The following is a 16,267-nucleotide window of genomic DNA, read 5'->3' as shown; positions in this document are numbered from 1 at the left end:
GTGAATGCCGGGCTCAAGTATGCAATAAAGGGTATCAGTGCTATTTTGGAACAAAATATGTGTTTGGTATTTTAGAAACTTTGCCTTTTTATCGCAGCACATTATTCAACGTAATTTCGCAAGTCCTATTAATATTAATATACTAATATCACCAAGACATTGGGTCAAAGGAAGTATTACACAGAGTTCAACAAGGATTTCGATGATCGCAAGTGGGCGCTAAAAATATTCCATGAAAGATTTTTATTTGATTTAAAAGATGAAATGGGCAAGAAACTTTTGTATTAGCTTTAGTAAAACCCAATAAAGTAAAATCACATCAAAGTGGTAAATTAATAGAAATTCCAATACGATGATTATTGATAATTTTAAACGTAATTTATTCAGTACTTTATACATTATTATATTTGGATATATTGTAAGGCTAAGTTTTTCATAATTAATTATCTGCAAACAGGTTTTTCACTATTATAATTTCCTGATATAAAATATGTAATAAAATGCTTTCGAAATAATTTAAAACTTGATTAATGAAATTTGGTTCAAGTCGTTTGATTATTTTAAAAACATAAATAAAAGATGTGCATAAAACATTATTTAATTAATAATATTTGATAAACAAATAAGTGGAATTAAAATATTTTTAAAATTTAAACCAAACAAGGGGTGGTAAACAACTATTAAAGTAAATACCCAATATTAAAGTAATAACACTATTTTTAACACTTCAAAGCTAACCAATTTTTCATAAAATGACCAATTATTCATGCCGTACCATTATTATATAAAGGCACAATAAAAAGTGCAATTTAAAAAAATTCCAGGATTTGCTCAACAAAAAGCTGCACGCGACACCAATTACATGAAATAAGTTTTTCCTATGCTTAACCTACCGCATAAGTTTTAAATTAATAGGTCTGTACATTAATAGCCGGCTATCAAAATTGCCACTATTTTTTTCCCTAATATTAAATACCATCGTCTATTTTCGTTAAAAAATGAATAAGAGTATTCTGAAAATAAACTTGATATTATGTTTTAGCCTATTTAAAAGTAAAATTTTTCAGGTGGCCGTCATAAGGTCACACGCCAACATTTCAATAGCCTAACCGACACCCACACCAGCAAACTTGTAAACCAACAAGTTGTTAACTAAGTGACAATGAATCTTTAAAACCTGTAAAATTAAACACTTTCGTGTAATGATCAAGCAATATTTAAACAAATGTTCATTTTAAGCATTATGATTCATGAAAAGCAGGCTTATCGATTGGCTAAAAGCGTAGGCCGAAGTTTACAAATCCTGCCTACTGCAAAATTAAGCCATCTGCCTATTATTCGGAAGTCGTTGTCTGGGACCGCATTTAATACCCATTTAAGAAAACAAAATGACTAATACTTTAAAATGTTTGTAATGCGGAAAACAAAAATAAACAAAATATATGGCGTAGGTTTAAATGATATAGTTGTGCCTTAGGGTGTTTTGATTATTATAGTCCGAAGATTGTTGGCAAACAAAATTGATAATTAACAATGCAAATCGCGACACACTTTATTTTAAATGTCAAGGGCAAAACATATATAAAAAATATTTATTTGGAGCCTCGGTGTTAAAAACAAATATAACAAAAAATAAACAGCGCCGAAGGTGGTCGTTAAATCAGCTGATCCAAAAACAAAACAACTTTAATATACAAACATGTGTTACATGTTTTAAAACTTTTTGTAATTTCTTTTTAAGATGATGTTATTATTCAATTTTTCCTTTAGATAGTAAACCATATCTAATGCAGCTCACACTAGGCTTAATAAAACCTGACATCGCTCTAAATTTAAGTCTCGTGCGGTCAATCGAAAAACAATTGTTTCAACACAATTTTTCCATTGTCAAAAATCGAAAAATTCTATGGACCACCGAAATTTGTAAACAATTTTACGCCCAGCACTCTGAAAAGTTTTTCTATCAGAGGTTGATTGAATTTATGGGGACAGGACCAACAATTGCATTGATTTTGGCCAAGGAAAATGCAATATCAGACTGGAGAAAGTTAATGGGCCCTACCAAAGTGTATCAGGTACTCTTTTAATACAAAAATAAATGGGTTTGCCGGTTATTGATTTCAATATTGCCAGTTTGCCCCTTTTCCTTGACGACCTTAGCATTTATTACCATATTGATGATTAGCAAATTATTAATAATTGTAATGCCAAGCTGAACTAAACATGAGTCTAGGTAAACACACTTCCAACTTAAATAAAAGTCCTCAAAAATAAACTTCTCAAACAAATTTAGAGTCGATTTACACATCCTAACACAATTCGAGGCAAATTTGGATTAACCGACACAAGAAACACGGTGCATGGTTCAGATTCTGAAGCCTCAGCACAACAAGAAATATCAATTTTTTTTCCAAATTTTAATATCAACAAATGGCTATCAGACAGAAAAAGTGACATGGAAAATTCTTTGCTAAAAAAAATGCCACAAGCAGGTTAAAAAATAGATTTGAACCCCAAAAAATATGTAGCCTAAGTATGTAGCCTAAGTAATGTTAGTTTAAAGTTTTCCAACTGGTTTTAAAACATTTGTATTTTTTACAGAAAATTTAAATTCACAACTCGGATTGCCTTACACTTGGGATGAATACTATTCAACTCCTGAGAAAACAACGGCAACCAACTGGTTTGTTACTTACCAAGACATGAAAGAAGAACTAGATTTAATTTTAACCAAGTACAATCATATTAAAAAAGTGGTCGACATAGGCTGTGGATTGTCAGACCTAGGGGAGAGTCTGCAAAGGGATTATACCTTTTTAGATGTATATGGAATTGATGTATCAACGGAATGCTTGCTGCAAAACAGCACAGCTTCAACTGGTTTTGTGACTTACATTGTCAGCGATATCAGAACTTCGATACCATTTGCCAATCAAAGTATAGATCTTATTATTGATAAAGGAACTTACGATGCTATTTACCGGCACGCTTCTGGTGCTGAGAACTGTTTTAACATGGTCAATGAAGCATTAAGAGTGTTAAGTCCTGAGGGAATAATGCTTCAAGTTACGACTGATTGTCCAGATGTACGACTTGACGAATTGGGCAAAATTTCAAACAAAACTGAATATAATTTTGACACAAGTTTTGTGGAGTTAAATTCGAAATCAAACAACTTACCTGTTTATATGTATGTTGTTAAAAAGCTAAAACAATCTTGATTTTTCATTGTTTTAATGCAAGTAAGAGTAACAATAACTCTATATTGGCTTAGAATTGATGCATGAGCAAAAAAATAAAAAAATTAAATAACAACCAGCCCATTTAATTTTAACCTGCACATAGGGTATGAGCAGAACATCATTTTTCTTTTTTTCACCCAACTGCATGACATATGCCGTAAAAAATGTGCTATGTTAAAAAATTGTGATGCTTTTCTAACCTATTCACAAATATTTAATTCGCTTTTCTGGGGGGCCTTTGTTTTCCTGATTGTTTATTAGTGACTGCCTGCTTTGTGGCACAGTGGAAGGCACTACAGGGTTGGGAACAACAATTTGAGTTGGTTGCTTTTCGACTTTTACATTAGTCGGCTCTTCCACTGGCATCGGTTTTTCTCCAGCATGAGTCTGGGATAAAGGTTATGAAGTTATTCAGCCAGAATTTTTTTACATCACTTTAAATTTTTTTTTTATTTCTATTACGTCAATCAAATAAAAAATTAAAAATGTTACACAGATTAATTTAAAATGTTGCTAAACCTTACCAAGTACAAAAATAATGAACATGTAATAATGATGATCAATTTAATGGAGTTTCTTACCTGTACAAACCGCTGAGGGAATTTATTAGTCAAGGTTGAGAGCAGCATATCAACACGACCGCATTGAAACACTGATCCCGGCTCTTCCTTTTTCTTCTCCTTCGACTTTGTGTTGTTTTTCTGCTGCTCCTTGTCTTTAAACTGCCAGGAGTACCCCTTGGCAGGGTGGTAGCGGGAATAAGACAAAACTTTGGCAAAAATTAGATAGTAAATAATGATTGAATTGTATACCAAACAATAATTTATGAACTTTATCCCTCCAATAAAAGAACTTTTATTTATGCCTTACTTATCAGTGTTAGGCATAGCAGTAATGGTTATCAAACTCAGAACTCTTGGTACAACAATACTAGACCCTTGGAAGACTGACATTTTCGAATTAAAAATTAGCAAAAATGTCTTGAAATTATCTCAATTGTAAAAAAATATTTCAAGGCTTTTAAAGACGATAAAAAGTTTGTTACCTTCTGTAAAGGCGGCTTCTAAATGATGCAGTGTAGTCATCTAATAAAAACAAACAGGATTTTAAGTAAGTACTCTTTAAGAAAGCCCCAAAGAAGTACCATTTTAGTTTTTTTTTAATTAAAGTTAATAAAAAAAATTGCATTCACCAGTCTTGAGTTGCACACCGAGCCGAGGTCGGGAGCTTGGTAAACGGTTCCGTCAATAATATGGTAATCCGCCAATGTCGTAACTAAAAAAAAAGCAAACTTCGTTATTTTAAAAAGAGGGTAAATAGGATGTTAAACAATTACATGAACTACTATAAATCCTCGATGATTTACTGAGTGTACATGTGGCGAGGTCAAAACTAGAAAGTTTTATTCTAAAATGGCAGAATCAGACTTTTTAGGAGTGCTGTTGGTTACCCTATGATTAAGCTGTGTGATCGCCCACCTTGCGTGAACGTTAATTTAATATAAAAAACGTGTTATTAATATATTTGAATGGCAAAAAACCTTTGCAAACGTGACATTTTCAGAGTAGGCGTACAATGAAAACAGGTTTGTGGGGATGGTGTATCTTTATTAGACAAAACGAACCGATTACGAAAGACTCGAAATTCTTAACAAAAATTTCATAACTCGTAGATGTTTCATTTAATGTCCTTGACATTTTTATTTTATTGTTCAATTCGTAAGTGCATTTTTTCTGACCCGGTGACTAAGTCTATTACTACAGCAGAACGCCTACTATATAGACACAAATACTTTAACGTAGGCGACGAATATGCACTTGGAAAACATGATTTGCTTTATTTTTCGGGTAAAATTCTACAGGCAGACCCCCACCGTCTATGTGTATTAAGTAAATTGCTGTTATGTCAAGTCACCGTCTATGCTGCGGTAAATAGTGGATGACTCATTCAGCAATTTGCCAATAACTCGCGTTTAACTAGCCACGAGGGGCGCATTGGAGCCGTCAATTCGAGGGTAAAGGGAGGCAATCGGGAATGACTAACTCTTCTCGTATTTCCAATATTTACATTTATTTTTTGTTGTGGTTTTGCAAAGTATTTTAACTTTATTGTTGAAAAAATATAAGAAAATGTAAGCAAAGTTTTAATATTTTGTATATTTAACTAGGCGTCCACAAGCTTATTAGATATTTTTTTTTAATTTAAAAAAATATAAAAATCCTCTTTCTGTTATGCGCAAAACAAGACTAAAAATATCGAAAATTATTAAATAATGCAGTGCCAGAGATTAAATCCTGTTTTTAATGCGCAAAACTAATATGAAAAAATATTAAAAATAACATAATAAATGCTATACCAAAAATGTTATCCCGTTTTACAAAGTACAAAAAAAATTATGGAAAAATACAACGGGACCGCAACAAAATTTACTGACAATATCAAAGTGCAGCACAATACCACGCCCACCCTTATAACAATAAGATAATCGTATTCAGTTGATCATTTTGACACACCTTTGTTACCACAGAGCACTTTAATCTGATTGGCTAAACGCTAAAATCGCTGTTTGCATTTTAAAAGGAATCCCACAGCCGAGTCAGAGTGATGAGAATGTCGTTCTTGTATTTTTACCTGGTTAGCACAATATAGTTGGAAATTTTCCGCAAATATAAGGGGGCTGGCGCGGTTTCAGAGCGATTTACGGAAATCTTCAGTTCGTTCGGAGTCGTCTTTCTCTCTAATTGCGCAAAAGTGGGAAAACGAGAGAGAGGTCCGGCCGCCTTTTTCGTTTTCAACTATTTCATCATCTCTCGTAATTATCGCCAATACGTCATACGAAAATATCACAAGACGAAGATGAAAAGGAAATTAATGTTAATGGAAACATTACGTCACGGTGGCGATAAAGCAAAGAAAAAAGCCATTATATGCTCCGCTACATTAAGTTCATCTAACATGTATTAGTAAAAAATTAAAAATCGAATTAACGTATTGCCCGATGCGAGAAAAAAACTGAAAAAATCGTTTAAAATACCAAGTGTTTGTTTTTGGAATTTTGCGGCCTTAAAAAAGCCCGTGGGTATAAATAAAAATTGCAAGTGCAAAAATTTACGATGATGCAAGAAGTGTGCAATTAATTATAAGGACACGTGTTTTAATGTGATTTGTAAATTTTTTAAATCCGTACTTTGCACTTTTTAAAATTTGCTATCAGAGAATTTTGCAATAACCTAGCTTAAAAATTTAGCATTTTTTGTGTAAGCGGTGCTCGCAGTATATATAGAAATGTGATCTCAACTTTAGCAAAAATTTTAATTTCGCTTGGGCTATGAAATCTTACGTAAAATTTTCGAAATCTTACGTAAATTTTGCTAATGATTTATAGCGCGCCGCGTCTCGCGTTACGTTACGTATGTCGCTTGTGATAATTGAGTAAGGTTTCTAAATTTAGAATTTTTCGACCTTTGGTAAACTCTGAATTTTTTTGAAGAAAAAATTACGGGTTCATTTTGAGCGGGGAAATATTAAAGGGGAGAATATTATGATAAAGGGAAATTTGAAAATCGTCAAGGTAGCAGAGAGCTCAAAGCGCTATCACTTTTTTAAAACAAAAAAAAAACGAAAAAAATTTGCATATTTTTTGTACTTTTCCCTGCCCGTTATTGTTTCTTCTTACTTTCACAAAAGTATTAAGTTTCAAAAGGTACTCTAACCGGCAAGTTTGTATAACTATAACGCACGCCCACCGCTTGATATTAAAAATACTTTCAAAGCGCTAAGTCGAGTATATGTGGTTGGACCAAAATTTCCGAATTTTTTTCACAAAACAAAAACAACAGCCGACCGCCGGCGCAGAAGCAGGTTCAAAGAACTATTATACATATGCTCAGTCACGTGACTGCGTGGGCGCCGTACAATTTAACAAACACAATCGTTTGTGTGCAAAGCACGTGAGCACAAAAAATAACGGTAACGGATTGACATTCCAAACACGCGACCGCAGCTGTAGGTATGCGAGGTTTTATGCTTTGGTATGTTTAAATATAATTGTGTGACGTAATTGTCACAATAAGGTAAATGCGGGGGCCGGTCGTTGACAATTGCCTTTAGCCTTAGGTTAGTATGCTGCTTGCTAAATTTAAAATTTTTTGCCGGCTTAACCATGGTTTTAAGTTTACCGACAATGCGGTGTAGGGGTTGGAACACTCATGGCATGAGGCCATTGGTTTGATTCCTATTGCTTCCATGTCGTAGCTCCTTCAATAAGGCGCTATATGCCGTACAAACTTAACCCGGGCCCCAAAATACAAAAGGCATGTAATTTTTATTGATATTGGAAGAGACTAAGTGTTTAATACCAACAAACAAATATTTTTTTTTATAAAAGGCGTCTTTTAAAAAAACCCTTTAACGTTTAAAACCAATTTAAAACTTAATTACAACAAAAAAAACTCGCATTGAGCGCGACACGATTAAACATGAATTTTCAAACACGCGTGCCGGTTGTTGTAAGATCCAATTAAGCCACTAATTACCCGGATCTCTTTCTTAATTGGTACGAAAGTGCCGTCTGGTAAGCCACAGACTGATCACTGAGGGTCGTCCAAAGTTTCGATAACTTTCCTTGTGACGTAGGTAGGCTGCGTTGTCAGTGGCAACGTGAAGTAGAATTGCCAATTACCAAAATAAAAATTAGAAAGGATAGTTGGTGTTTAGTTTTTGTTTTTGTTTGAACACTTAGCAACAAAATTGTGCCAAAATGTTTTTTTCTGTAAAACAATCGGTTGATTGGTTGCCATAGCAACGTTGACTGCCTTTTTTGTTTTAAAACGTTACGGAGTTACTACATCTGGGGCTTTGCTGAGCATTTACCAATCTAGGCATCGTATTATTAAACTGGTATTTATTTATTAGTTGGTTGCTATAGTAATATTTACCAAGCTGCTAATAAACTGGTAAAATAGTAGAAAGTCAATTTGTCATGGGAACAAAAATGGTATTTCTTTTTGTTGTCTGTTTGAAACAACGTCAAGGGATTTGCTAATTGCAGCCGCAGCAACTTTTACTAGTATTACGTACTTAAAAGTTTTTTAATCTTTTCCGTCTCTTTTCCAAATTGAGCACGCTAGGTTTTTAATTTTTAATATTATTAGTTGGGTCAAGGGGTAACTGAAGCTATCAGCTTAATTAATTAAATGAAAAACTATTCAAAAATTCGACAAAAAAGTGAATAATGCTTCAGGAAGAGTAACCTTACAACAGGGTGTACAAATATCTTAGACCGGCGTAACGTAAAGATTAAACCGGCATGTTGGACAATGAACCAATGTCCGCTATGATGCATTTGGATATTTAAATTCGAAATTAAATACTTTGCTTTAAATTCGTGTTTATCAAATACGGAAAATGTCGCCCCTATGTAAATACACACCCTAAGGAATGCTATACAAAGTAACCCTTTATAAAGACCACCTATATATTATTTTATCGAGTTTTTAAAAACTCAATTATTGGTAAAATTTCCCCCTAAACTTTTAATTCCGTTAAAACAAAACTAAATCTTTTTTACTTATTTTAATTCTACTAAAAATATACTTTTCACCCAAGAATTTACCATACAAAAAAGTGAAAAAAAGGGAGCCCAAGTTATTTTTATAACTAAATATAAACATTAACCTTAGTTCAACCAGTTATTAATACATTTGACCTATATGTTGAACATTTACATTTCTAAAATGTAAATATACTGAAAACCGAAAAACAAAAAAAATTGTAACATACAATATTATTTATTCTGAATGTTAGAAACATGACGTTATAACTTTAATTTTAAATAATTAAACTGAATATTTAAAACTGAAAATTAAAAACAATAATTTCTTTGTTTTTTACAGGTCCATACATTAAAAATATCAACCTTTTAACCCATGCTCAATAATTAAACGTCACTTCTAAAAAAGGAACATGGAAAAAAAGTTTTTTTGCGAATGTAGTTGTAAAATACCACATCGTAAATTTTGGCTAGTCACCCAATGTTAAACATTAGCATTAACTTATTGACCTAGGTTAAACAACTAGGACACTACAGCGTTATTAGCCAACTAAGTGGCGAAATTTTCGGTTTTGTTTCAGCCAAAAGATAATTAAACAGTAAATACGTAGGCAAATGTCGCAAATTACTAAATATACGTCATTTAAATATGGGGTGTTAAAATAAGTTGTCGTAACATTGAAAAGCCGGGTTAAAGTCAAGTAAGATGACGCACTTTTTGTTTAAATTGACTTTAAAGCTTCGAAATCAAAAATTGCGATGTTTTACAATTACGTCAACGCCTTCGTCTACAAATTGTTTATTTTTGCTAGACTTGATTACAAAATATCAAAACAATGTCCCGTATTGTCTATTTTTAGCAAGGGTTTTAAAAAATCAAATAATTTTGCCAAATAAGGGTTTAAAAGTTCAATTACTATTTAAAAAAAAAAACGATTTTGAAGATTTTTAAAACAAAATATTCGTTGTTACACTACATAAAGAAAATTCGTTTAATGTAAAATTGGTTTAGGAAAAAAAATTTCCAAAACGTTTAAAGTTGAAATTTATAAATGACGTCAATTTAATGTTTGATATAAACAAGTGTTGCTTATATTGAATACCTGAAAGATAAACAAAAAATTATCCCTATAGTCTTGCCCAGGCACGCAGGTGTTGAAATTTCTTATAATGTCATTAGTGACGTCATTCATTTTTTTAAAAATAGGTTACAATTTAAAATAAAAAAAAAAAACGAAAAAAATATTTAGCGCGTAATTGTATAAGGAATTATTTTATAGGCAATGTAATAGTCGTACTATACCCACGACTGTTAGGAAAAAATAACTACAGTATTTAACTAAACCCACGCGTCCTCTGCATTTACACTAACGAAAAAAACAAACTAAAACTATAAATAGCAGAACACTACTACATTAATTACGGTAATTAAAAAATTAGAATATTTGATTACCAAGTCATTAATTTATTTTTGCATCGTGCAAATAGAATGGGGGGTACGGTAGGACTTATTGCCGAAAGTCCCGCGTTTGCTTAGCTTTAATTACCCGACCAAGGCACTGGCCCTTGTATGTTAATTATTGATACGGACAAGCGCGTGGTGCGTTTAACGTACGCAGTTTGCATTTTTTTGTGTTTTCTGCAAAGTTTTAAAAAACATTTTCGCAGTCCCGCCGTTATTTGTGCTGTTTATCTAGGCAGAAATAAAGCCTATGAAATCTGCAAATTTTAGATAAAAATTACACCAAATTTTAAAATCAAATGAACAATAAAATTTGATATTATGCTTATAGGGGGCAAAGTAATTTTTTTTAGCAATCTATATACAAACATTTTTTTATTTCCAAATTCTACGAATTGACGCTATTAGTAATAAATGGATTTATGTAAACAAACAAAAAGAAGACGCAACCCGATATGCTGCGGTGGTAGGAACTTAAAAATTAAATTTAACTTAAGTAAAAAAAATTTTAATTTTCTTATAAATATTTATTTAAACAAGTATATTTAAGATAAAATTCCAGACTTGTGTATACGAATGTCTAAATATAAAAATCACAATTTTTCCAAAAAGTTCATCCCTAGTTAGAAGACGTTATTTTTTATTGTCTTCCAAATATACCTATTATACAATAACAAGCGGCAACCAAAACCCTCTTAATAGAAAATAAACGACCCGGAATATCTATTTTTACCCAGTTTCGTTTTGGCATTTACGCTCTGGTGAGCCCTTAATACACTTGAATGATAGTAAAACGGTATCACCTTTCGTGGCAACAAAAACATTTTGAAGTAACAAATTTAGACTTGGATATTAATAGTCCTTGTTCTAAATTTACCCACGCTGGGGCTATTTTGGGTCCCCAGCGGTTTTCTTTGTTTTTTTCACGAATTATGCTCGAAAATAAATTCAGTCTATTTTTGTAAACTCGGAATTCTTTTTTTAATCTTTTTTCTTATTTTAAATTTTTTTTGCGGCGAAAAAAAATAAGCTAATGGAAAATCAAAACTAACAAAAAAAAATTATAAAAAAAATGTATATATTTTTTGGGTAGGTGTTTCAATTTTTCATCAAAACCGCGGCAGGCATATTAATTACGTCACAACGAAACCTTGATTACGTCACATTCAGTCGAAATCGGGCAAATGCAACTTTCTCACGTTGGCGTAGTGTTAACTTACGATAATTGCGACAAAACTCGTGCAGAAAATAATTTCTCTTTTAAAATTACAACCTACGCGTGGTAAAAAATCTCAATATTAAAATTTTTAATAAAAAAAAACTAAAAAAATGTAAATCTGGCTTCCAGATGTATATTTTTCAGTAATGCCTGTAAAAGGGTTCGCCGAATTTTATACAAAGTTTTTCAATGTTAAACATTGAGAATTGTTTAAATATATTAAAGCAAATCATTAAAACTTACATTTTGCATTTCGATCTTATTATTAGGTAGAGTAGGCAGGGGTATTATTTGTGGGATGTACAGTTACCAAAAAGTACTAGGTTAAGCCTATATCGCCTAAATCATTGCGGCCTACTTTCCACTTTTGACGACGTGACCGGCAGCGCGTCACATCGATACCCTACCTACCCAAAGAAAGTTAAAAACAACCCACGCAATTCCGTGAGTGCATCAATTTACAAGCTAAGCGGGAAATTCCCGTTTAAAAACAAAAAAGAGCAAGGGTGGGGCATAAAAAAACAAAGAGTGTTTTAATTATCGTACTTTTTTGCGTGGGCGCGAGGGGTAAAAATATAGTTTTCGTGTAGGTTGAAGTGTTGTGTATGAGAAAATATATATCAAAATTTAAAGGTTGAATAATAATAAAAAAACATACCCTGGGTTTTGGACTGTCGCCGACGTTTTCTGATGACGTACAATATAGGCTCCTGATGATGCAACAAGATGTATTCTAAACCGGTCATATTTCTAAAAACATAAATAAACTAATTTAGGTAAGGAATATAGGTCTTAAAATGGATCCTTAACGTACCTTTAAAAATATAGAGTGTAAGGGCCTTTTTATTTTTATTGTGTTTAAGCTTTCGTAAACATCTAGCTCATAGGCGAATACTATGGGGTTGGTGCGGCTCAAACCCAAAACCTTCGGCTTTCATATCAATAAACCATACCCCCGCATTAATTATTTCATTATAAAAGTACGTTTTCGAAGAAGAACGCTCGCTTTTCCATGCGTGTTGCTAAGCGACATAGCTCAGTATTACATATTCGTTGGTACGCTACAAAGCATGACAACGTCAACGTGGTTTACCCTTGTCGTAGTTCCTAAAACAAGTTTACGTCATCTCGTTACGCCGAATCGAACGCTGGACGACAAAACGGGGATTTCCCCTTCGACAATGCAGTTCTTCATTTAAGAAAGCAAACAGTGGCATGTTTACTTTCTGAGGGGAGAATTGCTTGTATTTTAAAACTTATGAAAAATTCCTGAAAATCCACTATCGCCTTTTTAGGCGCTAAAGCTGGACCCAAATAATAAACAAACAAACCTAACAGGTACTTGCTAGCATGACCAAGTATTAGATAGAGTAGGCCCCGCAAAATAAACTTCCTCGTTGGAAAGTTTGGCCTTAAATTATAAGAGGGTGGTTTTGCATATAAATTTTTACGTGACGTAATGTCGCTTTAAATAATAAAAATCACACGCAATAATTCAAGAGTTATAGGAACCTGGATTGCAGATTTTACGGGCCGTGGCTTTATTCCATTAAGAAATGCTTAACCTACAGGCTTTGCAAAAAAATTTCTGGAAAATTTTCGGAATTTATTAAAAATATAAGAAAATTATTTGTTTTGCAAAAAGGTATTTAAAATTTGCCGCCAATCTACAGAGTCTGTTTGTTGTTGCATAGGCATAGCAACGCTTGAATCGCCTTCCTTTCGGCGATTAAAGAGAGGCTAAATATATGGAAACACTGTACCCACGTGACCGAGTAGCTACGGCAACGACACAAACGCAGAGTTCACGCAAGTCACGTGACTACCAAAACAAATGACGCAACGAGGACAAGATATATATTTAAAGCTAGTTGCGTCACCGGCTATTGCTTTTTTACAACGCGCCTACGAAATCGTTATTACGACCGGTGTAGCCACAATCGAGTATTATGACGTTTAACAAACGTACCTTATTGTTGGGCAGACAATGTCATTTAATTCCAGGCATTCTTGTTCAAAAACCACGAGCTTACGTCGTCACACTTTTAGCGTTGCGATAAAGGGGTGTAAATCGAATGGTAATATTTTCCTGTACATTACGTATTTTGTTAATTTATAAAAATTAAAGTAATTATTTCGCCTTATGTACAAATGTTATTTATAACCGCCTATATATTTAAAGATGGGTCCTCTTTTTTTAATGATAAAAAATTTCGAAGAGGGTACTTCTGTGATTTTATTAAAAATATTTACAATTATCTAGTACACGGTTTCATTGCTTCTTTTTTAGTTTTTAATATTTTGGATAAAAATTTTAATGCCTTTTACAGTTGTAAGGTCTAAATTATAAAAAAATACTCTAATATGTTTTACCCCGTTGCTAAAAACATTATAGTTTCAAAGTCCAGTTCTGTCCAAAATTTTTGAAGCCTGATCACATACAGAGTAAACAACCCACGCAATTGCAACTGGTTAAAAAAAACTTTAACCACCGTCGCTTTAACGTGTGTGTATCCAGTATCTAACAAACTATATTTACACTTGTTGGTATTTTTACACAAAAGAACATACTACGCTAAATCTAAAAGAAGAGGGCCCGTGTGAATTTGAACCGAGAAATTCTGCCCACACAGGTTTACTAATAAACAATTTTTTATGCTTTAAAAAAATTCCGTCTAATAATATGTATTGGTTAGCTGCTCTGCGCAAAGTTTTTTTTAACGTTGGTTAAACTTTTGGTGTTTGGGGAAAATTTTAACCACAGTTTGACAAGTAATTTGAATAAATTGGGGAACTGATTGCATTTTACTAAACTTAAAAATCCTGGAAAAAAATTTTTTTTTTAATTTTTTAAATAGTAAATACCCTAATTTTGGGGTACTTAATTTAAATTTGATATTACTTACAGAAAATCAATGTAACTAATAGTATATATATAAAAAGGTTCCACTAATCGTTTTGTTAAAAAATGCAATGTTTCATTTGAAATTTTAACAAAACCACTGCAAATAAAAAAAAGGGTATTTTTAAGTTAACCACCCCAAACTTAAAAAAATCCCCCAAAACACTTACTCCAGATGTTCCAAACTTAGGCGTTGCATTTTGATCGTCTCATTGTTACAAGTTCTGTCGTAAAAAGGGTTGCTTCGCTCTGAGAAGTAAAGTAGAACATTTTCCTTGTTTAAATGGGGGACCCAGGCCGGGTCATGCCAGGATAATCGGAGATGACTCGGAACTAATAAAAAAATTAAGTTCAAAAAATAGTTTTAGAAATTTCAGTTGGTTACAGATAGTATGAGTAAAATTGCAACTTAAACAAAAATGAAACCTAAAAAAAAACACAGCTTAAATTTTGCCAGTCTTTTAACTGCCCGCCGCCTACACATTTGTGCATAAGATTTTTTAGATAAAATGTTTAGGTGCTTAACCTCCCATATAGTTAAGCAGGTTCACTAGCTGCATATTACTGAAATAGTTTAAATTTCTCCCAACTTAGCCTTAAATGGCAAGTTTTATGCCCTTGCCATTATAACCGTTCCACACTTAAAGAACAAACGGGGTTGGAAAATAAAAATAAAATTTCCCAAAAGAGCTAAAAACAAACAATTCCAAGAATAAACATTGGGCTATATTCAGCCAGGCTTAGGAACAATTGAATTTTAATGTTTTGATTATAGGAGATGGTTCTCCTCATTGAATAATACTAAGCCGATTTTACTATTGAGAAATACCCAAAGTGTGATTGACCAAATATGGCATCGAGTTTCACACCTTACAAAATATAACCCTTTTTAATAACATGCCATATTTATTACAAATTTATGTTGGCTCAAATTTTTATAATTTTTAGCCTTAAAAGTTAAAATTTATAATTTTTTTTTTAAACTAACAAACTACTTTATTTATTCTATATGTTCCAATAGTGTAAGGGCATTAACTATATAAAAAAACAAAAAATTAAATATTGGTATGTCATTAAAATGTTATTAAAAATTAACTATTTTTTTACTTATTTTAGCAATTTTTACCCCTCCTTTTCAGAAAATGTCATTAATATAATTTTTCACTAAAGGTATCTTTAAAAAAAGGGTTGTATGAAATTTTATCAATCAGATTTTAAAATCACAGACAAATACAAAATGTGCCTAATGACAATATAAAAAAATAAAATCTTCTATATATTTACCTTTATCCATTTCACAGCAAAGTCAATTTGTTACAGTAGACAATATTAGTTATACAAAAAGAACCCAACTTGAATTAAATTGTTGTTGTTTATATAAATATCTGTAAAGTAAAGCAAAACTTAAAACATTAGGTAAAAGAATCTTATTATATGCTAAATACGTGTTTATTTGTGTTTTAATGCATGACTGTTTACAAGATTTTAGTTTATTTGTTTTTAAAAAAATAAACAAATGTATTACAATCTCTATGAACTAAATACAACATTTTTGTATAAAATCCAACCTCAAATAACATAAAAAATATAATTAAATTTTATAAGAAAACCCTTTTTTTAAAGCCCACGCCAAATCCTCTTTAAAATCTTATTTAACACAAACATAATATTGGTGGGTTGCAACTAAAAATAACCGGTACCTATAAACTATACAGGATCGAATGGATCGAATAGATCGCATGCATTATGCTTATTTTGAATGGGTGAGAGTCGGGGTTAGGGTTTAATTTATGCAATATTTTTTTCCATTCTATTTATTCGGTCCATTCAATAACCATTTGATATACATTTGATCCATTCGATCCAATCAGTCCATTCGATCCAATCGGTC

General features: G+C 32.2%; 2 protein-coding genes across 2 annotated transcripts; one reads left to right on the top strand and one right to left on the bottom strand.

Moving 5' to 3' along the window:
- Nucleotides 1-1,716: 1,716 nt before the first annotated feature.
- On the top strand, nt 1,717-3,588 carry LOC145756033 (uncharacterized). Its single transcript, XM_082572267.1, has 3 exons — nt 1,717-2,075; nt 2,294-2,492; nt 2,602-3,588. The coding sequence occupies exons 1-3, from the start codon at nt 1,788-1,790 to the stop codon at nt 3,219-3,221; spliced, it is 1,107 nt and encodes a 368-aa protein (XP_082428393.1). The 5' UTR covers nt 1,717-1,787; the 3' UTR covers nt 3,222-3,588.
- On the bottom strand, nt 3,128-15,759 carry LOC145756034 (mediator of RNA polymerase II transcription subunit 6-like). The gene is made up of 7 exons (XM_082572268.1): nt 15,661-15,759; nt 14,547-14,709; nt 12,133-12,224; nt 4,435-4,517; nt 4,288-4,327; nt 3,824-4,011; nt 3,128-3,629 (listed from the first exon to the last, which is right to left on the bottom strand). The coding sequence occupies exons 1-7, from the start codon at nt 15,668-15,670 to the stop codon at nt 3,447-3,449; spliced, it is 759 nt and encodes a 252-aa protein (XP_082428394.1). The 5' UTR covers nt 15,671-15,759; the 3' UTR covers nt 3,128-3,446.
- Between the last annotated feature and the right edge of the window lie 508 nt (nt 15,760-16,267).

Source organism: Corella eumyota, chromosome 6 (genome assembly GCF_963082875.1).
Source record: "Corella eumyota chromosome 6, kaCorEumy4.1, whole genome shotgun sequence".
NCBI classification, from domain to species: Eukaryota; Metazoa; Chordata; class Ascidiacea; order Phlebobranchia; family Corellidae; genus Corella; species Corella eumyota.
The sequence above is the reverse complement of the archived record's forward strand: the minus strand, read 5'-3'. Positions and strand labels throughout refer to the sequence as shown.